This window comes from Hippopotamus amphibius, chromosome 3, assembly GCF_030028045.1.
Source record: "Hippopotamus amphibius kiboko isolate mHipAmp2 chromosome 3, mHipAmp2.hap2, whole genome shotgun sequence".
Lineage (NCBI taxonomy): Eukaryota > Metazoa > Chordata > Mammalia > Artiodactyla > Hippopotamidae > Hippopotamus > Hippopotamus amphibius.
The window spans coordinates 36,000,154-36,027,525 of record NC_080188.1 but is presented as its reverse complement, the minus strand read 5'-3'; the positions used below and the strand labels follow the sequence as shown (position 1 = coordinate 36,027,525).

The following is a 27,372-nucleotide window of genomic DNA, read 5'->3' as shown; positions in this document are numbered from 1 at the left end:
GTTTCTTCAGTTTGTAAATTTCAAATAAATACACATTTTAAAGTTAAAATTATCACACCAACCAAAGAGTAAAATCTTGAAGGCAAGCCATGACTATTTCCACAAAATTCAATATTTCATATATGTGTGTGTGTATAGGTTATTAGGTCATACTTGCTTCTAAGGAATGTCATTTAAGTTTAAAAATTTTCGGCAACATTATACATAAATTCTTTAGTTTATATACACAGAAAAAAAACCACAGTTTGAACTTTTCATAATTGTGTTTTTTTTTCCTTATGTATCTTCTCTTTTCATGTACAAAGGTTATTTTACTCCCACTGTACCTATACAAATGCTTCTTATCATTTGTAAATTATACTGATCAATACTGTCATTTTCAAAAGTTGTATAATTATGGAGAAAGAAAAAAGGTTAAATCCAACTGTTATTCTGTATCAAGAAAATGTGAAGGGGGAAAAAATACCACCAATTAATATCTGGTTTTCTTCTGGATTGTTGCACAATCATATGCAATCTAACATTTTAAAAGTTAATCCTTTAAAAACAATCATGGCAAAATTATTAAAAAAAAAACAACTTATATTTTAATCATGTCACAAAAAAAAAACAAGAAAAAAAAAAAAAACACACTGCTCTTGCTGATTTTGTTTACAGGAAGGTTAAATCATCACAAAATAAGAACCAGCAAAGTCACTGCGCTAGATCATTTCAAGAGATTCCAACTTGTTACAATTTAACCACTGCTGCTTTAGAGATACTGGTTTTGTAAAAGTTGATTTGCTTCTCAGCAAAAGACCAACAATATTTCAAAATGCAGAGAAAATTTCTTTTAAAGTTGCAAAACAGGTTTAGAAAAAGAATTTGAAACAAAAAGCCAAACTAGTATAACAACGGATGGAAATTGCTTGTAGGCTCATTATGGCTCCTTCCGTAAGTGATAATATTTTAGAACTGGAAAGCACATGAGAGACAACTGACGTTCATTTCCTGATTTTCAAGATGCGGTAGCTCCAGCCAAGAGAGACTGAGCCTTATGTTAACAGTGACAGAACTGGGATCAGAACGGGAATCTTCTAGATTGACTCTATGCACTACGATCTACTTTTCTTCACATCTGCCTTAGGCTTTGAAAGCTGTAACAGAATAGTTATTTATGGAGTTTATACTATAACCTTGTATTCCTGACAACAATAATGTATTCTTCACTATATCCCATCCTAAAGATATATGTCTTTCTTTAAAGTTTTAGAATTGAATTAAATTACTTTAAAATGTAAATTAACTTCTAAAAGTATGACTTCTCTATATTACATTTTGTTGACAGGTTAATCTATAATGAGATTTATCTAACAAAAATTGAATTCTCCAATACTGACAAGAAGATAATGATCCACAAATACTATGCATGAAGTTTTAAATATTTCCACAGATAGAATCTGAATGCAATATAACAAAAGTGTATTATTCATCTTTATTCCTAACTCTATACACATCAGTAACACTGTAACACATCTTTACATATTGTAAATAAAGGCATCACAAACAAAAATGGATACTTTAAAATCTGAATGCTTCTTTGCTTGGATGGCATTGGTACAACAGAATTAAAGGACCAAGAGAACAGAACCAAGTGGTAATTCAACATAAACCACTCCAGTACATACCGAGCCACCTATATTTCATGTAAGATTTCACCTTGCCAGTAAGAATATAAGTGCATTCATCTGAAAGCATAAGATTAGTAGCAATATGACAATCACCAAGTTTTATTTTTGGTCAGTGGTAAAAAAAATTATTTTAAGCACTATCATAGTTTCTTAACATAAAAAAATGTTAAAACATAAAGTAGTTGAACAATTCCATTTCTGACTCTGAAAACCAATAATAAAATTATTTACTTTCGTTTTCAAGAAAAGTCAGTAGAATTTAGTTTACTGGCATAAAAATCAAATCCATTCAGAAGAATTCTTTGTGTATTTATTTATAATTGAAATAGCAATATTCAGTAATAGGCTCAACGGGAATAAAATTTTGGATTTATACAGTATTATTTTAAATTTTTTCATGAGAATTTCACTTTGACAGCATTTATAATAGTGCTTCATTCTTAGAAAATCTCCTAATTTAGCATACCAGTAGTAAAATAAGACAAGGAGATACTGAATTAAGGAAAACATACAGATTGATGATTGTTAGTTTTTCATTATTTAAGACATTAGAAATTATATCTGAATAATCAAAAAAGCTAAACAAAATATAATCTAAAGTTATTACTTATTTTAAAAGTTTCCAACAACTCTTTGTATAAGGTGAACAATGTAGAATAGATTTAATTTGCAAATATGGTGTAAATCTTCATTTAACATCATTCGAAACATTAATATGTCAGCACACTTTGAAATGTTTCTAATGACACATTTATATGTCATTTAATAATGAAAATAAAGAAAAAAACCCATACAAGCCTCTATAAGGTGTGCAAAATTGTTGTGCCAAACCACATTTGGTGCACTGTGTAACACACACATCGCTGAGTGCTACAGTGAAATAGGGACATTAATAAATGTAGACAATGTAAAGGGGGACAACCTTGAGAAAGCTCTCTCCTATTGATAGAACTGAGGATGCTTTCCTAGAAAAAAGGAGGCCTAAAAGAAGCCAGATTAACTGCCTTCAAGTATTTAAAGGGTTGCCATAGAGAGCAGAAAAATGCTTTGCTCAGCTTTGTTCTAGAAGGCAAACCTAAGCATCATGGCCAGTGGCAAATTCAGACTTGGTGGAGAGAAAAAATATTTATAATAAATGGAGCATTTCAACCATTGAAGGGTCTAATTAGAGGAAATACTTAAGCATAGGCTGACAGAATATCATAATGTGGTAAAGAGGATTCAATGAGCTCTAACCCTTCTTTTGATTCTAAGTCTGTGATTCTTAAGAAACTGGATAAAATTGACAGTTTGCTTAATTATTTAATCCTACTGACATGCAACTTGACTATATTCCTGAAGTTACTTCTGACTTACTGGCTTTGGTATTTTTGAAATAATTTAAACATTTCCTTTGTATTTGACCAAGTATTACCTGGGAAACAGATGACTTTAGACACCCAATGACCATGTTGCAACAAACATGCTTTTCTGGAATAGGCATGCCCAGCAAGTTTTTCCACACTCATGCCACTAATCTTTTACCTCTGGCTGAGAAGAAACACACACACACACACACACCACACACACACAAAGATTCCCAAAGAGGTTAATAGAAATTTTATTCAAGATTGCATGGGAAAAAGTTAAAATATTGCTAATCTATCACATCAAACTTGAAGGAACCATTAAAGTCTCTTTTTTATAGTGAATTTTCTTTCAAATGTAATCTTAAATAGGTGGATCACTGAATAAAGTTTTTCTTTTATGAAACTTTTACTTGAATAATTTTTTCCTGTGGTCACTTTACTTATGATATGAATATTTTTAATCTCTTGTGCCTCGATACATTTTTTATCTTAGAAAAGGTAAAAAGTCACGTACAAATGCTTAGATTATAAGTGGTTTTAAAGAGATTAATGCTTGTTTGAGATACAATTAAATTTTTAAATCATTTAAAGTTGGAGGATATATAGAGGGACCATATTCAATACCCTTGTTTTTAACATGCAGCCACAGAGGAAAAGGCATTTCATGACCTTCCTGAGCCAGTTCATATAGGCAATATCACATTAGGGTAGAACCTGAGCTACTATCATTCAATTCACCGTTCTTTCCTCCACAGCTTATTTCAGTGTTTTCCATGGAGTTGATCTAAGTGCTTTTGTCAGTACTGATGTTTGTGCCTAGAGTGTGCTTCATGGTATAACAGAGTAAGATTACTTTCTTGATCTTAAGATTATTGAATCAAGTCTTCCTTTATCTTACTTACCTTAGGCAAATATCTCATTTCTTAAGATGAATACACAGGTATTTAATATAGAAATCAATCAACAACAAGAAAAGTACTGACAAACACAATACATTTTATAACATTACAGAGAAACAAACACATATTAATGACTCAAGCATTTGTTTATCAGAAGGAAGGAATCCATTTCTTACTAAGGAAAACCTAAGGAAAATGGAAAATAAAAGCACCAAGAGCGGTGGAAGGCGAAAAGAGTCTGTGTGTCTGCTTCCAAAAGAAAGAAAAGGCAGGAGGAAGGAAAGAAAAATAGAATGTGGCCATAAAAGCTACATAAAATGGGACTCTCACTTGAAAAAATTAAGATAAACTCCAGCACACCTTGTGCGTTGTACATGCTGACAGAAGGGTTGTTACAGACCGCCGGTTCCCCAAGCAATGTATTATAGGGATTGTTAGTACCATGCGGACGAAGCAGAGCATTGCTTATAAGATGATTAGCCATGGCTCCTGGAGCAGCCCCATAGAAAGACAGAGAAAAAAAAGGTCAATCAGGCAAATGTGTTTGAAAAAAAGAAAGGAAACATTTAGAATGACAACAGTTGATACAGTCCTGATTACAGGCAGGCATCTAGTTAGACTCAAAAATATATGCCACTAAAGCACACATGTTTCCAACAATGCACATATCCGACTCCATGGGAAAGAAAGAAAATGATTTACAATGTTAAGCCACATTTAGGGTGTTCTCTTTCCCTGAGGGTAAGCAAGGATATATTCCCATGCTTGCTAAAAATGAAAAATTAAAAAAAAAAAGAAGCAAAATACAGTCTTCCATATAAACAAAACACAAAACACAAAACAAAAGCTGAAAAAAAAGTTTAAAACACAGAAAGAAAAGCTAAAATTAAACGAAACAGTCCCTCAATCACAGAAACCATTTGGTTGTTTTCAATGAAGTAATAAAAGGCAACATTTATGATAAAACACTCATTTGGAGAGCAGTTGTTGACACAACAGAAGATTCTGACATTACTTAAAATTCTACGAAGAAATAATTCTTTAAATTTAAATAAACTAAAATGCAGTCACACTTATTAGTACACCATAGTAAGCATACTAATTAGGTGAACTTACAAATCTGATAGAATGATCATAAGGATATTATTTTTAAATATTTTAAATAAAATATTAACTTCATGGTATCAAGCAATATATATAATTACATTTTCCATTTTCCAACTGGTTGTTTGGGCTTTGGCATAGCAAAGCCACAAAGTTAAACTCTTTCATCGCTTTATGAACAGATGTACTCAGTCTCTAACATACTGTCAGTACGCATTACAATCTCCCACCCTCAACAGCCACTGAACCCAAAGAGCAAAAACTGAATGACAGCTTTATTAAATATAATTAGCCATGTATGAAAATGATAGGCAGAATGTATATTTATGTTAGATGATAAAGAAAAGAAAAATGATCGAAGAAAGAAAAACACAAATTATATGAGGATAGGTTGAGAACACAGGTATATATTAATTTAAATATATATATAAGAGAATAGAAATATAACATATAGAACAGCAGAAAATACTTGCAAACAAATTTACAAATATTTGCAATCCAACAAAAGACTAGTATCTGGGATATCTGGGATTTGGCAAACTCCCAAAAGTCTACAGTAAAAAACAATCAACAACAAACAAAACAAAACAAAATCCAATTGGAGAATGGGCCAAAGGTATAAACAGACATTTTATGGACAAGGGTATACAGGTGGCAAACAAGCTCAAAATGAGAAAAGAACTTCTATTAGTTATTAGGAAAATACAGGTTAAAACCACAATGAGATATCACTATACACTTAAAAATGGTGGTGACATCAAATGCTGGCATGGATGAAGAGAAACGGGATCACTCAAACTTTGCTGGTGGGAATGTAAAATAGTATAGCTACTCTGAAAAACAGTTTGGCAGTTTCTTACCAAACTAAATGTGCAATTACCATACTATCCAGCAACTGTACTCTAACATTTATCCCAGAGAACTGGAAATTTATATTCACACAAAAACCTACAGATGAATGTTTGTGGCAGCTTTATTTGTAACAGCTCGTAACGGGAAAGAGCCCAATGTCTTTCAACTGGTGAATGGTTAAACAATCTGTGGCACATCCATACCATGGAATACTACTCAGCACTAAAAAGGAACAGCTATCAATACACATAATGACCTGGATGAACTTCTAGAGAATTATACTGGGTAAAGAGACAATTCAAAAGGTTATATACCAAATGATTCCATAAATACATGTACCATGTTCTTGAAATGACAAAATTACAGACATGGAGAACAGATTAGTGGCTGCCAGGGTTTAAAAATGCAAACAGGAGGGAGGTGGGTATGGTAATAAAAGGGCAACAGCAGGCATCCTTGAGGTGATGGAATGACTCTGTATCTTGACTATGGTGGTGGATACACAAACCTACTCTTGTGAAAGAACTGCAGTGAACTAAACACACACACACACACACACAGAGAAATACAATTAAATACAAGTAAAACTGAAGAAATCTGAACACAAATGGTAGACTGTATCAATGTCAATATCCTGGCTGTGACACTGTAGTATAGTTTTACAAGATACTATTGAGGGAAATTGGGTAAAAGGTACATGATCTCTGTATTAGTTCATACAACTGCAAGTGAATCTACAACTATTTCAGAATAAAAAGTAATCTATATTGAATGAATACAACAAAAACATTCAGTCACTCATAGAAATGTTAAAAAATGAAAAGGGAAAACTTGGCCATGGCAGTTTTAATTTTTTCTTAATCATAGCTGTTTGTTATGTTGGAAATTACCAATCAAATAAATATTTTAACTAAAAAATTGGGAAAGTTAACTATTGATTTAAAGGACAATAAAGTCTGTCTGATCTCTAGAGCTGTAAAATTTCAGTTCTATCAGGAAATAAGCTATATGTTTGCATCCTATACATTCTGCAAAGAACTAACATAGACCTTGCACAGAAGTTTTCACTTACTATGTGCTCGGTAAATATTTGCTGAAATTGTACTTCATATATATTTAAATGTCTTTACACAGTGAGATGACAGCTCTTCAATTTATCATATAATGGGTATATCAGGATATTATTTCCCATTGATGAATTAAATACATGGTATATTAGTAAGAAAAGCTAAAAAGAGTTGGCTATAGTGCCTTTCAGATAACAAATGAAATACTGTTAATCTTAAACATGCATATTGTTGATGTCACACAAATTTAAGATCAATTGTTTGAGACAAGATTTGACCTGCTCAACATTTTTGAAAGCAAACTAGCTGTAAATTGTATCTGCTACCTATTATTTATTATTGCAGACTTTTCTCAAGTAAAAAGGAAAGTTAGTCTTCTAACACAAGTAACTGTTCTAAGGTTACTCTAAATAAGCATTTAAATAAAAAGTGAAAGGTGTAACCAACTCAAAATGAACTAGGGTAAAAAACTTAAAAGTACAGAATTGCTCGAATTCTTTACACTTCCTTGTACATCAAATAAAGGTAAGATCTGTATGCCTGGGACTTATATGTGCATCTGTACACATTTCCCTTTATTCTTACTCATTACTTAATTTAAACTAATTGGAAAACAAAACAGTAGGCTGGGAAGATGGCTTATCACTTTCCCCCTTCTTCATATAGCTTATAAAGGAAAATATTCTTTTTTTTCCCCATGCTGATGTAAAAGAAGATGATCTGCTTAGAAGCTCTCATCAGAAGAAAAAAAAACTGTAATTATGTATGGTGATGTATGTGAACTAGACTCATTATAGTGACCATTTCATAATATACACAAGTATTTAATTATGTTATATAGCTGAAACTAATATAATGTTATATGTCAATTTACCTGAATTTAAAAACTAATAAATAAATGATAAAATTATGTAATTATAAAAAAAGAAGATCTATACTTTAGAATAAGGAAACAACTGAGTTAGGAAGCATAAGCAAGAAGCATGTAACTCAATATTTTGGTTTCTGTTTAGCTTTCAGTTTACAAAAAAGCTAATACTATGAGAACAAAAAAGTTTAATCATACAAAAATGGAGTTCCATAATGGAATTCTAACAAAGCAATCACAATTAGTTTAGATTATCCATCCGGTTCTAGCTTTCCTAGTATAAAGTTCCTTTTCAGTTTTTCTTAGTGTTTTTCTAAGTTTTGAATGTACTTTAAATTTAAAGCACTTTTATCAGTTAAATCTAGTAATGTAGGAAGACTAAATTTTAAAGTTCACTTATTTATCATCAATTTCTGCTGAACTAGAAAGGCCAGCAACAATAGCGGAAATGCATTGGTATACAGCTGTATTATGACACAATGTTGGCAAAATGGAACAACATTCAGTCTCTGCCACATGGCTGGTAGGTTGCTTCCTCAAATCCGGGTGCAATCCAGAATCCAGTACTCATCTATAGCCCTAATGAGTGACATGATTGGAGATCTACCTGCTGTTAAATCTAAAACCACATAAACACTTATTTAACAAGTTTAAAACTTAAAAATAAAATCAGTTTTCTCTTTATCCTTGGTATTAAGGACATTTTTTTCCTGATAGAAAAAAAAGTCACTATTTAAATTAAGTTACTTTTTTACTATCACTCATTTTTATACCTCATGAACCATTTGAAACTAATATAACTAGTGTCACTGAAACTAACTTTAGTCCTGAAAGTAGAGAGTTATAACATAAGTGGGGGCTCAGTCACAAAAACTACAGAGCAGGATGTGAAGTTTGGTAATTAATGTTTCACAAAGAATAGAAGGTTGTGGATAAGTTCTATGAGTTTGCTAGTTTGAAAGAATGATGGAGATGTCTGAATAACTGAACAATTATCCCTTATTTGATTCACCTAATGTAAGAAGTTAATAATTTTTCATGGACACTCAGGTTTGTTGCTATCTCAAGAGGCCATTTTTCCTGTTGGCATGCCAAACAAGTGCAATTTTTCTAGAAAGTGTTGCCTATAGTACCCACTCACAATTAGGCATTTCAGTTATACTTTTGAAAGCTGGTACTGACTGCGCTAAAAAAAAAAAAAGACAAATCCTGCTTGTTGCCAATGCCTAGATCTTTTACCTAAAAACCTGCACAGAACCTGTCTTCCTTCATCTTTTATGTGCACAGTTACTTTTGTCTTTTCTCTGTAGCTGCACTGCATTTCACTTGTCTTTGTTCAAGTCTATTCTGTTTGCTTCTGGCTGCTTCTCCAATTTAGTCAGGTCACTTTGAATTCTGATACTATTTTCCAAGGTTCTGTCCATCCTGTCTCTTCATCTAACCTCCAACTAACTTCTGATTTGTAAACCTCCCTTCTAATAGCTGTGAAATTGCTGAAAACTTTCAAGAAGATCAGTGTTTACAGACCATCTGTCACTGTTTTTCAGTGGAAAAGTTAAGCTTATTGGTTACTCAGTTTGAAGACACACAATAAGATGTTGGGAGGTGGAGAGGAAGAGGGTTACTACAGCATGTATGTGAAAGGCATGTTTATGTGCTAATTTCACTGGCATGTAAACCTCAGGAAAACAGGGAATACACAGGGTTTTTTCTGCTGCTCTGTACTGCATGTCTAAGATAGTTCTTGGAGCTCAATAAATATTTCCTTAATTAAAGAAAAGATTTATGTGAAATCCATGGCATCTTGAAAATATGAAAACTAAAACAAAGTCATTTTACCAAATATGAATAGTTTTATACTTTGAGTAAATTTTTTAATAGTGCCATCTGTCTAATTTCTAATGTGATTTGTTTCCTTCCAAAACTATACCAGTGACCACAATGCTGAAACTTTTAAAACAAAGATAAAAATTCATATAATTATTTGGAAATAGAAAATGCTACCTGAATACTAACTGCAGATAATAATTAGAGGGGAAAAGAAAAACAACAACAGCACAACCTGCCATGACTCAAAAAAGCTCAAATAGTGTAAAACAGCTCAAGGTGGCTATGTAAAAATAGCTGTTTTTTAATTCTCTGACTCATTAAATTCTGGCTACAGTCTAATCATACCTGCTTACTTGCTATCAGAAACAAGGGTTAGCTCTTTAATAAAACCATGGAAAAGTAATTAACATTGAATTTCAACATATGCGAATTATTAATACAGCTGTCAACAGAAGACCAAGCACAAAATCCTTATTTTTGGTGAAAGCGTGATAGAAGCAAAAGAGGATTTTCATATTCCACACTGAAAAACTTAGGGAAGTTTTTCTGAATTTTTTTTTGTCAAACTGTAAGTTACTGGAAAAGACTAAGTTTAAAATCATAGATAATTGTTTTAAGAAGTTTTTTTTTTAACTTTATACCTGAAGACTGAGGTTGATATAAAAGTATTTAAATGAGTGAAATTTGAATAGAAGAATGAATACACTCTTTGCAAATGTGTAGTTTTTAACCACAAAACTGCTACATTTCTTTCCTTAGGAAAATAAAATAGGTGTTTTGACATTGGGAGGCTCTGAATGACAGCACTGCCTAGGCCAGTTCAATGTGATACCTGTAACTGAGGACTGAAAATCTAAGGCAGATCCCCCTGCTTTGAAATTGTGAAGTAAAGAACAGATCTGAAACAAGATGACGGTTGGATCTCACTTGAATCTATATTATATCATTCAGAAACATAATTCAAACAACGTTTCTTCTTGACAGCAGGCTAACAAAAGTATACTGAAAAGCTCTTTAAATGACTTGAACTGTCACTCTGCTCTGCCCCTCACACTTCATTTTTTAAAAAATGTACTGACATTCTTATTTGATCACATCAAATGGGCAAAGTGTTATAAATTAAGACCCTCGGTGATCTAATGAACCAACTGAATACAACCATTCTCTAATTGTCATATACCAATATACCTCAATTTTCAAATTCTTATGTATAAACATATAACATGATAAATGTTCTGTCTTATTTCAATAAAATAGTTTTACCTGAATGATTCTTTCTTCCTTAATGTACCTCATCCTCCATTCTATTCCCTCATGTTTCTCTCTCCTTTGGTTTGACATATTTTTCTTTATGAAATTATTTTCATTATATATGTTGACTGATGCATACAAGTCAGAGTTATACACAAAGCAAAGTTACTACTGAGTGATGCCTTTGTACTTCTGTTTTCAGACATTAATATTGGCCCAAAGCAAAGACTTCATTTTGTTCAAGCAAAAATAGTTTCACTGACGATGGGATTTTCTAGAGAATTAGAATACTAACTTCAGTGTAAGGCAAGGAATCTTTCACCAGGAGATGATTATCTATGAAGCTACGAAACCCTTAAAACTGTATGTAAAATGCTTTAGGTGTATGTTTGTGCACACACCTGCCTGCATTTCTTTCTGTTCAAAGGGTCTTGTGGCTTTTACTTCCTTTTCAGATATTTAAGAAAAGTGGTATACAGGAAAAAAGATGTCTCTTTCTTTAGAGAGTGACCTATAATATAAACAAGAAAACTGGAAAAAATGATTCGGAATAACCAAAATATATCATATATGTATATATCACCTAATCAATTGCAATATAACATAATGGAGAAAGGGAATTTACAACGCAATAAGATTTTAGCCTTATCTAATCTCCCATCATCACTTAACATGTAAAGTAACATAGGTCCAGAGACATTCGTAAGTTATTCAAGGTCACACATGACTCTGGTAGTATTTCTTAAATATATTTAAATCAGTGATTTTTAAACATGTTTTAGCATCCTCTCCCAAAATCATGTTTCAACAAAATTTTATTAGGACACTTATACAAGTGCATTACTCTTTTATTATATGCTTTTCAATAATGTTTAATTGTTTTATTTTCATATTCACATATTAATTCACACAAAGTAAATAAACAAAAATAAAAGTAAATAGATAAAAGAGACATCTGGAAGTATGGAGAACTGATTCAACAGGTATCTTCTATTTTAAATATTTTGTTTCCTACTTTTTGCTTTTCTATGTAACAAAACAATATCAGCATACACATGCAATCTACAGAATGCAGTGTAAGCAATGATTGATTCAATTTTAAAGGGCTACTTTATAAAATAGAGATGGCTATATTAATCAAGACCAAGTTATTTATAGTAATAAACAAAACTAAAAAACTTTGCATGCTATCCTTAAAAGTTATACAAATTTTAAAGTTAAACAAACTATAATTTTATATTTTTTCCTGTTTTTATTCAAACAATTAATGATATTACTAAGTGTCAAAGAAATGATTTATTGAAAGGCAAAATCTCTTTCATCATTTTTTTTCTAAAGTCATAAATTGAAGAGCTGACATCTTGATTTATCACACTGGACACTTTTAATAGCCAACAAGTTTGCTATTAAATTTTAATCAACCTGCCTATTAAATTTCTTTCAAATGGTTCGGGGATACCTCAGCTTCTTTTAATAGCTAATTCATTCACTGGGAATCTATTAATATGGATTTCAATGACATTTTCTCCAGAGAACAGATTGGGTTATTGTTAGTTCAGTATAAAATGATATTCTGAATGTAGAGCTGTTGACTCTATTTTAAAATGTAAATTCAAAGTTTTAGAGTTGGGAACCCTAGAAATGACATATTCTATTCTCCCTTATTTTACACTAATTGGCTTTACACATGTATTTTTGTCCAGGTACAGGAGTTTTTCTACAGTAAATATTTAGAAGTCAAATTCCTGGGTCATATGTTGTCTACATTTTCATTTTACAACATATTGCCAAAATACTATTAAGTATGTATGTATCAAACTACAAACAAGAAAGGAACACAAAACCACCCATCAGCACACAGACTATCTAAAGCCATATTAACCTCACAGATACCCTAAAACACACCACCTGATATGGCCCTGCTCATCAGAGAGAAAAGACACAGAGCCACACACCAGAAAGAAGACATCAGAAGCCTTCTCAAGACACCAGGAAGCCTTCTCAAGACACTGTACAACCCCCACCACAGTGGGCAGAGAGCAGAAACAAGAAGAATTACTACAAGGCAGCATAGGGAAAGGAGACAGCAAATCCTATAAATTAGACAAAATGAGAAAACAAAGAAACACCATGCAGGCAAAGGAACAGGAAAAAAATCCACAAGCCCAAATAAATGAAGAGAAAGAAAATTGCCTGAAAAAGAATTCAGAGTAATGATAGTAAAGATGATCCAAAATCTCAATAACAAAATACAGAAAATACAAGAAACATTTAATAAGGACTCAGAAGAACTAAAGAGCAAACAAACAGTAATGGACAACAAAATAACCGAAATTAAAAATACTCTAGAAGGTATAAACAGCAGAATAAATGAGGCAGAAGAATGAATAAGTGAGTTGGAAGATAGAATGGGGGAAATAACTGCCACAGAGCAGGAAAGAGAGAAAAGAATAAAAAGAATGGAAGACAGTCTCAGAGACCTTGGTAATAATATTAAGCACAACAACATTTGAATCATAGGCATCCCAGAAGAAGAAGAAGAAAAGAAAGGGTCTGAGAAACTGTTTGAAGAGGTTATAGTGGAAAACTTCCCCAACATGGGAAAGGAAATAATTCACCAAGTCCAAGAAGCACAGAGCGTCCAATACAGAATAAACCCAAGGAGAAATACACCAAGACACATATTAATCAAATTAATGACAATTAAACACAAAGAAAAAATATTAAAAGCAGCAAGAGAAAAGCAGCAAATAACATATAAGGGAAAACCCATAAGGATAACAGCTGATGTTTCTGCAGAAACTCTGCAGGCCAGAAGGGAATGGCAGGATATACTGAAAGTCCTGAAAGAGAAAAACCTACAGCCAAGAATACTCTACCCAGCAAGAATCTCATTCAAATTTGGCAGAGAAATCAAAAGCTTTCCAGACAAGCAAAAGTTAAAAGAACTTAGCACCACAAAACCAGCCATACAACAAGTGCTAAAGGAACCTTTCTAAGCAGGAAACATAAGAGAAGGAAAAGATCTACAAAACAAACCCAAAACAATTCAGAAAATGGTAATAGGAATAGGTCAATAATCACCTTAAATGTAAATGGATTAAATGCGCCAACCAAAAGACACAGACTAGATGAATGGATACAAACACAAGACCCTTCTATATGCTGCCTACAAGAAACCCACTTTGGACCAAGGGATACATATAGACTGAAAGGAAAGGGATGGAAAAAGATATTCCATGCAAATGGATGTCAAAAGAAAGCTGGAGTAGCAATACTCATATCAGACAAATTAGACTTGAAAGTAAAGACTATTACAAGAGACAAGGAAGGATACTACATAATGATCAAAGGATCCATCCAAGAAGAACATATCACAGTGGTAAATATCTATGCCCCCAACATAGGAGCACCTCAATACATAAAGCAAATGCTAACAGCCATAAAAGCAGAAATCAACAGTAACTCAATAATAGTAGACAACTTTAACACCCAACTTACATCAATGGACAGATCATCCAAACAGAAAATAAAGACACACAAGCTTTAAATGACACATTAGACCATCTCAATTTAACTGATATTTATAGGACATTCCATCCAAAAACGACAGAATACACTTTCTTCTCAAGTGAACATGGAACATTTTCCAGGATACATCACATCTTGGGTCACAAATCAAACCTCGGTAAATTCAAGAAAACTGAAATCATATCAAGCATCTTCTCTGACCACAATGCCATGAGACTAGATATCAATTACAGGAAAGTAACTGCAAAAAATACAAGCACATGGAGATTAAACAATACACTACTAAACAACCAAGAAATCATTAAAGAAATCAAAGAGGAAATCAAAAAATATCTAGAAACAAATGACAATGAAAACACAGCAACCCAAAACCTATGGGATGCAAGAAAAGGGGTTCTAAGAGGGAAGTTTACAGCAATATAGTCCTACCTCAAGAAACAAGAAAAATATCAAATAAACAACCTAATCTTACACCTAAAACAATTAGAGAAAGAAGGACAAAGAAACCCCAAAGTGAGCAGAAGGAAAGAAATCAGAAAGATCAGATCAGAAATAAATGAAAAAGAAAGGAAGGAAACAATAGCAAAGATCAATGAAACTAAAAGCTGATTCTTTGAGAAGATAAACAAAATCGATAAACCGTTAGCCAGACTCATTAGGAATAAAAGGGAGAAGACACAAATCAATAAAAACAAGAAGTGACAATGGACACCGCAGAAGTACAAAAGATCATGAGAGACTACTACAAGCAACTATATGCCAATAGAATAGATAACCTAGAAGAAATGGACAAATTCTTAGAAAAATACAATCTTCCAAGACTGAACCAGGAAGAAGTAGAAAATATGAACAGAGCAATCACAAGTACGGAAATTGAGGCTGTGATTAAAAATCTCCCAACAAACAAAAGCCCTGGGCCAGATGGATTCACAGGCAAATTCTATCAAACATTTAGAGAAGAGCTAACACCTATACTTCTCAAACTCTTCCAAATTAGCAGAAAGAGGAACACTTTGAAACTCATTCTACGAGGCCACCATCACTGTGATACCAAAATCAGGCAAAGATGTCACAAAAAAAGAAAATTACAGACCAATATCACTGATGAATATAGATGCAAAAATCTTCAACAAAATACTAGCTAACAGAATCCAACAGCACATTAAAAAGATCATACACCATGATCAAGTGGGGTTGATCCCTGGGATGTAAGGATTCTTCAAAATATGCAAATTAATCAACATGATACATCATAACAACAAATTGAAGGATAGAAATCATATGATCATCTCAGTAGATGCAGAAAAAGCTTTTGACAAAATTCAATATCCATTTATGGTAAAAACTCTCCAGAAAATGGGCATAGAAGGAAATTACCTCAACATAATAAAAGCCATATATGAGAAACCAAAACCAACATTGTTCTAAATGGGGAAAAATGAAAGCATTCCCTCTTAGAACAGGAACAAGACAAGGTGTCCACACTCATCATTATTATTCAACATAATTTTGGAAGTTTTAGCCACAGCAATCAGAGAAGAAAAAGAAATAAAAGGAATCCAACTTGGACAAGAAGTAGTAAAATTGTCTCTCTTTGCAGATGACATGATATTATATATAGAAAACCCTAAAGACTCTACCAGAAAACTCCTAGCACTAATTGATGAATTTAGTAAAGTAGCAGGTTTCAAAATTAATGTGTAGAAATGTCTTGCATTCCTATACCCTAACAACGAAAAAGCAGAAAGAGAATATAAAGAAACTCTCCCATTTACCACTGCAACAAAAAGAATAAAATACTTAGGAATAAATCTGCCTAAGGAGGCAAAAGACCTGTATGCAGAAAACTGTAAGACACTGATGAAAGAAATCAAAGACGATACAAACAGGTGGAGAGACATACCATGTTCTTGAATTGGAAGAATCAACATTGTGAAAATGACTGCACTACCCAAAGCAATTTACAGATTCAACGCAATCCCTATCAAATTACCAATGGCATTTTTCACAGAACTAGAACAAGAAATCTTACGATTTGTATGGAAACGCAAAAGACCCTGAATAGCCAAAGCAATCTTGAGAAGGAAAGATGGAGTTGGTGAAATTAGGCTTCCTGACTTCAAACTATACTACAAGGCCACAGTGATCAAGACAGTTTGGTACTGGCACAAAAACAGAAAGGAAGATCAATAGAACAGAACAGAGAACTCAGAGGTAAACTCAAGCACATATGGGCACCTTATCTTTGACAAAGGAGGCAAGAATATAGAATGGAAAAAAGCTTCTTCAATAAGTGGTGCTGGGAAAATTGGACAGCTACATGTAAAAGAATGAAATTAGAACACTTCCTAGCACCATCCACAGAAATACACTCAAAATGGATTAAAGACCTACATGTAAGGCCAGATACTACAAAACTCCTAGAGGAAAACATAGGCAGAACACTCTACGACATCCATCAAAGCAAGATCCTTTTGGACCCACCTCCTAGAATCATGGAAATAAAATCAAGAATAAACAAATGGGACCTCATGACTCTTAAAAGCTCTTGCACAGTGAAAGAAGCTATAAACAAGACAAGAAGACAACCCTCAGAATGGGAGAAAATACTCACCAATGAAGCAACGGACAAAGGATTAATCTCCAAAATATATAAGCAGCTCAAGCAGCTTAATACCAAAAAAGCAAATAACCCAATCCACAAATGGGCAGAAGACCTCAATAGACATTTCTCCAAAGAAGACGTGCAGATGGCCAATAAACACATGAAAAGATGCTCAACATTGCTAATCATCAGAGAAATGCAAGTCAAAGCCACCATGAGGTATCACCTCACACCGGTCAGAATGCTCATCATCAAAAAATCTAGAAACAACAAATGTTGGAGAGGGTGTGGAGAAAAGGGAACTCTCCTGCACTGTTGGCGGGAATGTAAGTTGGTACAGCCACTATGCAAAACAGTATGGAGGTTCCTTAAAAAACTACAAATAGAACTACCATAGGATCCAGTAATCCCACTACCGGGCATATACCCAGAAAAAACCATAATCCAAAAAGAAACATGTAACGTAATGTTTATTGCAGCACTGTTTACAATAGCCAGGACATGGAAGCAACCTAAATGCCCATCAACAAATGAATGGATAAAGAAGATGTAGCATATATGTACAATGGAATATTACTCAGGTATAGAAAAGAATGAAATGGAGCTATATGTAATGAGGTGGATAGACCTAGAGTCTGTCATACAGAGTAAAGTAAGCCAGAAAGAGAAAAACAAATACTGTATGCTAACTCATATATATGGAATCTTCAAAAAAAAGAAAGAAAATGGTACTCATGAACCCAGTGACAGGGCAAGAATAAGGATGCAGATGCAGAGAATGGACTTGAGGACACGGGGTTGGGGGGGCGGGGGGCGAAGGGGAATCTGGGAGCAAGTGAGAGTGTAGCATAGACATATATATACTACCAACTGTACAATAGATAGCTAGTGGGAAGTTGCTGTATAACAATGGGAGATCACCTTGATGATGGGTGATGTCTGAGAGGGCCAGGACAGGGAGAGCGGGAGGGAGTCGTGGGAGAAAGGGGATATGGGGATATATGTATAAATACAGGTGATTCATTTCGGTGTACCTCAAAAGCTGGTGCAAGAATGTAAAGCAAGTATATTCCATTAAAGAGCTTAAAAAAAAAGTATAATTGAATGAAAACTATATATAGAAAAAATAGCCATAATTAAATAAAAATAATAAGTATATTAAAAATATGTATGTATCAATTCATACTTCCATAAGCAGTGTATATTTCATAAACTCTTGCTAGGACTCTTGCTTGGTATTGTTAGGCCGACATTTTGCCAATTTGATAGAGTATGAAATATCTCACATTACTGCTATATTTTGAATTTTCTTGATTAACAGAGAGATGGAGTAATTTTTCATATCTTTATTGGTTGTAAGGGTTTCTTATTCTGTGAATTGCCTGTTTTTATCTTTTTCCCAGATACATATTAGGTTGTTGAATTTTATTTGTTGATTTGTAGACATTCTTTATACAATGTAGGCACTGACATTTTGCTTTTTCTATGTATTGTTTACACCTCCTTCCAGTAGCTCACCTGTTTCAAGTACTGTTTAAATTTTGAGATAAGAATCTTATCTTTTTCTTATAGTGTATGATTTTGTTATTTTGGTTTTAAGAATTCCTTTAACCTAAATTCTAAAATATATTTTCTTCTAAAAGCTTCAAAGTATTATTTTATGTGCATATATTTTTTTTTGCCCTGAAATGCAACACAACCAGGTTGTGTTGCAATGAAGAAACTAATGCTATTAGATATTCACTACTGTTTTTTACTGAAAAAGAATCTTCTCAGAGGTCTCGTGCCTTCTGACTGCTCTAGCCAATAGTGGTAGGATTGGAAATCATAATTCTTAGTGAATCTTTGCTTCACAATATAGGAAGTGGCTGGTCTGCAAATAGAAATGATGAACCCATACTAGTCATTCATCTCTAAAACTCATCTTTTGTGGTCAAAGGCATATATTTCTGTGTGCTTTTAACTTGGACATTTTGAATACACTGACATAGTGTTCAAAACAAAGAATGCTGAGCCCAAGGATAATGGGTCAAGTATGCTTAACCGCAGGTAAAATAGCAGTAAATCACATTTCTTTTTAGTGAGAATGTAGTATAAAGGATGCGTTATGTAGTCATTCCCACAACTATGGTTTATTTGTAAATCACATACTGCTTTACATTTTATTTGCAAATTCACACTGCTTGTAAATTTTTGCTTATTAAAAAAACCTCAGAACAAAGGAAAGTATAATAACTATTTAAGAACACAAAATAATTTACCAATTTGAAGAAAATATGACTTTTCATATACTTCTCTGCCCTATATTGCCATATTTTGTTATATTGTGCAACTTATACAAACATATGCAGAAAGTCTATACCAGCTAAAACCTGAATTTTAAGTTTGGAAACTTATTTGAAAAAAAGTATGTGAGGGAAAAGAGGATATGAATTAAAACAAGGTATCTATGAATAAAGAGATTCTTGATAATGTTCAGAGATGGCTTATTTTGTCATATAATCATAACCAGTTCTGCTCTGTTTAGACTGAGGCTATTTCAGGAAACATATTGTTTCTATTTTTCTACATCAAGACTAACTCTCTCTTCCTTCAATCTGTATATCCTCTTAAATCTTTCTTAGCTCTCCAGTGATTTTCTGGGGTTGTAAATTACTATCTATGAATGTGATGGGTAACTTGTCTTAGTTTTTAAAGCATCTGCATTCCTCATAATAATAAATTATGAGGAAAGCCTATTATGAAGATCACAGGAGAACCTATCACATAAACACTTATTTTTAATGGCATGCAGTATGTGAGGCTGAACTATATAAAGTGCAAGCCCCATATGCAATAAACAGGGGCTACCTTACTTGGATAATACACGATTATTGGTAATGAAAATTTAAGTATCTTTTTTTCTAATAAGACCTTCTTATGCTAAACATATATCCCATTTCCACATTTTAATTTTTCATATAAATGAACTAACTTCTATTCACTTTCAAAATACCAGATGCAGGTTAATGTAATCTATTTCTTGGAAAAATATAATCTGAACAAGTGATGACTCAGTTTACTTTCAATATTATATACCACATTTATATCATCACAACCTTTATGTTTATAATACAGTAGGAACATTTTTCCAGATGAGAGGTACAGTCCAGTTTTGCTTATTTTTAAATTTTGAATTATAAGACATTTCACAGTTTTTTAAAAAAACTGGAATTAGCACACAAAAGTAATAAGAAGTTTAATTTATAACATTATCACTACCTATTTGAAGTCAAATAAATTTCCTGTGTGTTCTAGGAATTATTATATTGCACTGACAGAGGACACAGTTTCAAGGATTATCAAATTCAGGAGTAAACAGATTTGGGAAAGTTATATCTTTGGTTCTATTACTAAATAATTATGGGCATAAGCTATTTACCAGATTTTTAAAAACACAATATTTGCTCTGACCAAAATATTCTTTTACTGAAATATCAGAAATTAAAATTAAAGATAAAAGGAGTCTACTAATAAAATATCTTGAGATTTGGGTATTTGAGAACTCCCAGGAAAAAAGAATGATTATAAAATTCTTGCAACCTAAGTCCTACAACTGAACATTTATGTATAGCAATTCAGCATATACATATCAAATAGTTTTGTAAAAAAAATGTTACTGGCCAATCCATCTCCTCATATACTCACAATATTTTAAAGCTTCTCTTTCTCTAAGTGAATAGGATGAATGAATCCACACCAAAGAATTGTACTTAGAATAAAATAAAGTGGAAAGAAATGAAGTACATCAAGGAAATTAAGAAATAAATATGTGAATAACTGTGCTAAGAATATCTTATTTCCATATGAGGTGATAAAAATCACTCTGAAATACATTCTTAGAAACTTAATTCTAATCTTTAGCAAGCTTCATGAAAAACTGTCATCACAAGAAAATAATGAAAATTTTTATTATTGTAAGTAGGACTCTGGTCAGAAAGACCTTGTTTGGGGGCTTCCTAGGTGGCAAAGTGGTTAAGAATCCACCTGCCAATGCAGGGGACACAGGTTCGATCCCTGCTTCAGGAAGATCCCACATGCCGCAGAGCAACTAAACCCATGAGCCACAACTACTGAGCCCATGTGCTGCAACTACTGAAGCCCACGCACCTAGAGCCCGTGGTCTGCAACAAGAGAAGCAACGGCAATGAGGAGCCTGCGCACCACAACAAAGAGTAGCCCCCACTCACCACAGCTAAAGAAAGCCCGTGCACAGCAAAAAAGACCCAACACAGCCAATAAAACAAACAAATAAATTTATTTAATAAATAAATAAATAAAACAAGCAAATCAACAACAACAACAATTAAAAAAAGAAAGAAAAACCTTGTTTGGAACTTAGATCTTGTTCTTTATTAACCATGTGATTTTTGACAAGTTACCAAAAAACCCAGGTTCTTCATGGATATAAAGGTAATGGATAATAAATAATGAACAGTAAATGATAGTTACACACATTAAAGGAAAAATCCCAATTTTATCAAGAGTATAAAGAGGCATACTGTGTTCTATTAGAGAAAAGAATGCCACTAATTTCGGAAGATAAATTGTAGTATTCACACTTAGTTCTCAAAAAATGATTGTTTTCCAAAAAAAATTACATCCTCAGCAACTTTTACAAAACAGTGATATTTAAAAACTAATTGGAAATGTTTTATAGCACCATATTTAGAAGTTATCAACATATCTCACTGTGGCTTGTTTGATTTATAAGAAAGCGGTAAGAGATACTGCTAACTACGTATAAAGGCAGTAAGATAATAAACCATAAAAATGAGAAATCTACTCTCCATAAATAACTCTTTGTGAAAGAATCTTTGAAAACTACAATAATAATAATAATAAAACCATTTTTACTATTGTGTAGTTGCCTATGAGAGGCTGGATGATTTCAAGGATTCCAAACAAAGAGACAAAGTTAAGAGCGAAACATAAGAAGGACTCACTGGGCAAGCATTTTAAAAGTTTTTCTTTTTCAGTTACTGCTGGCAATTTATAGCAAGAACACTTGGCTCAGACTGACTAGAGATCAATATTTAATATAGTTCATTTTGCAATGGAAAGTTCATTCTGAAAGTTATTTGGTCTCCTTGAGTTAGGAATCAGGGTATTAGTAGCATTGTTTACTTATTTATTCGATGCAGCAGCTCACTTTTAAAATCTGTACCTATTTTGCTTTTGGGTATTAAACTGATTTTTTTAATACAGAAGGTATCCTTATTTTATTGTACATTTTCTGATTATTGAGGACACATGCAACGGAAAGAAATTAACACAGAAATCATGGTTGCCTCACTTACAATCAAGAATGTAAAGGTCAAACAATACTAGATATAAATATAATGGCGAATCTCATACGAAAGATTTCTCCATATCATAGGATACTTATTATATTTGCACTCATATCATCGTAATACTTGTTCATAACAAAAAATAATTTGTTATATAGCGTAGTCTGATTTGTTAGCTATGCAAGTGCTCTTAGGCATAGGATTAACTGTTTCTGCAAATTTCACAAATAGATGTCAGATGTTAGAACCTGGTTAATATTTATGACCAATGATTTTATAATCCTTCAAAACAGCAAGCCTTTGGGCAATATGACATATTTTCCACATATAAGCCAAGTGATATTCACTGACATTAAAAAAGTAGAGTGAATGAATATGAGCGTTCACCCTAGTAGCTTTAACTTATAGAAATCATTAATCGCAGTGAAACACCACTTACACCTTTTCATTTGTATTTTTCTTTTAAAACATAAAAACAAAATATGTTTAGTATCCCAAATATTAATGAGACAGTGGGTGATTTATTGTGAAGTTTCATCTGTCCCGTGACCAGCCTCCTGGGAAAGACAATACAGTCTCTGAGAAGACATGATTTTAAAAAGGGAATGCGTCACTTCCCTACTCTGCTACATAACTGGTTATTTAGCAGGCCTGTCTAACTAGTGTTCCCCAAACCTCTGAAGGGTAGGAGGGCTTGGAGGAAAGAGAACGCAGTGCTTGTTTATATCATTATCTAAGGTAGGGAGAAGAAATATTTTACCTTCATTTCCTCGATGCTAAAATATAGTTACAAATCAAAAATGGAAAGTACAACTATGCAGATGTAATTTACATTTAATTTCTAATTTAAAAGAGATAATTCAGTTTTATTAGCTTATTTCCTTTTGTTAGCATCAAGGGGAGCACCATCTCAGGTAAATTATTTCTCTTACTTGACATTCAGGTAACCACCTCATTCCTCCTGCCTATTGCTATAAAATACAAAGTAGAGGAAACCTTCGGTAGTGAATGATGAATTTTAATATCTGCAAGGACCAGTTTTCATTTGTTGGAAAATATAAATGAACTTCTGAATAAAATAATAATAATAATAGTATTTATTATATCCCTGGCATGTTGTAAGCAATTAACATATATTAACTCAGTCCTCTCAAGGTCCCCCTGAAGTGGGTACTATTTATATCCCCATTGCATACCCACTGAGAAGTTAAGCAATTTACCCAAAGTCACTGGGTTACAACTCCATGCTCCAAACTGCTACACACAAAAAAACTTCAGATTAGACATTCTTCTGCCATATAACACTTGAATTTGGCTTAAATAAATATAGCTTTACTGGTCAGATCTCCATGAATAAAAATCTATATTGCATTAACCTGTGTGAGAGGTCGATGAGATGGAGGAAGGGAGGTAGGGGGAAATAAAAATCCACAATTCAGGCCAAGTCATTGTTCCAGAAGGAGAAATGCCTTTTGGCTAATTCTGTCACTTAGGTGGGGCACATTTTTGCACTCCACCGCTAGGCGGGGGGCACCTTTTGGTAATTCATATAGCAATACGATATTGGTAGTGGCTACCTATCAAACATTGATTTTAAACTGAAATTTCTGATGTCATTTCAACTTATTAAACAAAAAGAAAATGGGAAATATAATTATATTATTCATGATGACAAAGCCTAGTACAAAAAATCTCATTTCAGAAAACATCCCAATTTCTATATAAATCTATAAAAAGAGTGGAAATGTGTAACAATTAATGGAACTCCCAGAGAAATTTCTCATCAAATGCTTCATTTTTGGATCAAACTCAAGTTTTATAGGTATTGCTAATCTAAATCGCTCGGAGTTTGGTTTGGCTAGCACAGATTGTGGGTAGGGGATATAGGGGGAAAAGATGACCTTAGTTAAAAATTGTTTCTACTACTATCAGCAACTGGGAGCTACCAGAAATTTGGATTAGAGTTCCATTGTCTAGGGAGGAGCTTGGGGACTGAGGACTAACTCCAAGGTATATGCAAATTGTATATATTTAAATGAACAAATGAGTAAACCCTCCTGTGGGGTTTGTGAAATTTGGGTCTGCATCAGAGCTAACTTTCCCTGAAGCTCTCTGTAATCAACCATCACCTTAGGGCTCTCAAAATCTCCTTCTCCCTGTGCATACAGTGGCACTGGTGAAATTAACTTGATGGTAACCCTCGGGTATTGGGTATTGGCCTCAAGAAATTCTGGCTTCATATGAGTGTGTTGCATTGTAGCAAACAAGTCAGCAGAAGAAAAAATACTTGAAAATATTTTTTATAGGGAACACTTGGAAAATATCTTTATAAATAGATATTCAAAGGACAATGTTATGAAAGGTTTTAAAGAGATGAGGTGACTAAATAACAAAATCCCAAAAAGAATATATAAAAATGATTACATAAATTGAAAATTATCAACAAATCTTCCAAGGTCTTGCTTGATTCCAAGGAGTAAAATTCCAATAGCAATCAAATTTATCAAATTGGGAAATCTGGACAGGTAATCTGATACACAGGATGTAACAAGTTGGTTCAAGAACAGAATATTAGAGATGATTTGAAAAAATAAAAACCATTGAGAAGGATTTCTGCACTGCATGGTAGATGCTTTATTCTTAATGAATCCCAAAGACAATAATGATGGATCCTGTTTGGAAGAATAGATGATAAGACATACAGAATTTTAAAATAATTATTATTTTGATGAATTGGGCAGTGGTATGAATAGGAAAGAAAACCTGAAGTGGAAATAGGACTAATTGTTAGACAACTTCTTGTAGTTTTCAAAAGTCAGAAGTATTCTAAAGACAAACATAAAGGATTTAATATATCTAACTTAGAAAGAAAGGAAAATGGAGTTGGAATTAAAAAAAATGCAGCTGTAAAAAACTAAGAATGAATGGGAAGTTAGAATACTGTGTATGGAGATGTAAAGATGCAGTGTCTAACGTTTTTATTTTAATAATAGGGAATATAATCCTTTGAATAAATAGGTGTGAATAATTATGTTTCTGAGGTGACTGAAGTGTTTATCTGGAAAGGTGAATCTTGGATGCCACCTACCTAAATATGATACACACGCCTGAATGCAGGGAGGATAGGACCCTGGGAAATAAGACAAGATTAAAGAAGGAAGTTAAAGACTAGCTTCAGCGATATAATATGAAGAAATAAAATTTTAAAATACTGCTCTCATCTAAGATAAAAAATAATGAGATGAGAATAAAATGAGGAGTTTCTGATTTGTGGAACTAGGAAATTAATATAGGAGATCAGGAAGGTCACTATGATGTCTACCAGCATTAAAGTCACTGAGTGAAAGGAAGAATATATATCCTGAAGAAAAAAAACACTGCACGGACATACTTCAAATCATATATTCAATTTAACCCCCTCCCCAAAGCCATCATCAAAGTGACTTATTGGATGTCACAAGAAATTTTATACCCTTTCTTCAATAACTTTAAGAAATATCTTTTAAAAGCTGAAGATTTTAAAAACAGATTAAAACATATAATCAGACCATATAAAATATTATTATTTTCTTTAAATATATTTCAAATTGACCTAGTCATCCGCCTAGCACATATTTCAAGTTGATGAAATTTCTGAGAAGCAATTAAAAAGGGCACAACAATGCTACAAAATGTGATTGACATTAAAAATTAACATTGTAAAAATTATTCATTTAAAATAATTTTTAATAAAGCTACATACCTTACTATTTTTATGTAAATTTAGATCATAATGTGAAACCAAATAGTTATTTTACATATTCTATCTATCTTCACAGTAGGCAAATAAACAGCGCATCATTAAAATCAAATCTCATCTTTTGCTTATTCTATGGTTGCTATGATCATTAGATGCAAGATACTTCTAATAAATCTTATTAAGAATCATTTTCTTAAAGGAACATATTGTAAATTTTCTATGTATTATTTCTATGTATTATTTAAAGTAAAATGAAAAATCTGTCACTATGAAAGCAAATTAGTTCCTAAACTTTGGAGGCATATGTAAGTAATTTGTTCTCTGTGATTTAGAAAGTATGTCAAAAAGTTAAGAGTATTCATTTTTAAATTTTCACAAACTAACCAGTAAAACTAATCTTAAGAAGAGAAGAATACTTGAGAGATATTATGTAAAATAAACTGAAAATGAAACAAACTACAAGAAGGTAATTTTTTAATGTATTTTCTTCATATTTGGAGGAATACTGCATTCACTGTTCTAACAAGCGAAAGTGATATAGAAAATTTAATATCATCGCTAGGTTACAGTTACTATATCACTACCACAAATAAAAGTATGGAAGTCAATCAAGATTATACATAACATGGATGAATTCCTATATTAAATTCAGACACTACTTGTTGTAACTTCTTTTATATAAATAATATGCAACTTACTTGAGTAAAAGTAATTAACAGCACTGGCATCTGAATCTTTCTTAATCACAGACCATAATTATTAAATTATTTGCTTCTAAGCAGCATTTAATATAACAGAAAGCTGACAGAAACAGGTTTAAAACAAACAAATAATTCTAGTTTGGAGGTTAAAAAACAACAATGTTGATCATAAAAATAACCACTGAATATATGCATCAAAAAAATGTCTCCTTTAGGACAGTACAATTAGAATGTGCTCATATAAGCGTCACCCCCCAGATAAAGCCATATTCTAAAGATTTCCCAGCATGGACAGCAGTGTATTCTAGCTCTCCACAAACATTATATCTACTCATTTTTACTGCAGTCAATTTAATTTTAAACACACACACACACACACACACACATACACACACACACCACAGACACACACACCAGTGTGGGGAGTGGGAGAAGAGGGAGACAGAGAGGGAATAAAAAAGATCAACCACAAACAAAACAGTAGATCCAGGGAACTTCATTTTCAAAATTTAAATGATACCCCAGAAGCATTTTAACCAGAAGCACATACACACCAAAAATATCATTTTATATATA

General features: G+C 32.7%; 1 protein-coding gene across 3 annotated transcripts in view; it reads right to left on the bottom strand.

Moving 5' to 3' along the window:
* Positions 1–27,372, bottom strand: part of ADGRL3 (adhesion G protein-coupled receptor L3) — a 415,454-nt gene that overhangs the window by 3,060 nt on the left and 385,022 nt on the right. The window contains exon 20 of one of the 3 annotated variants that reach the window (XM_057727607.1): positions 4,279–4,407. The exons of the other annotated variants lie outside the window; for them this stretch is intronic. Coding sequence (XP_057583590.1) covers positions 4,279–4,407 — 129 coding nt within the window. The remainder of the gene's footprint in view (positions 1–4,278; positions 4,408–27,372) is intronic. 3 annotated transcript variants of the gene reach the window in all.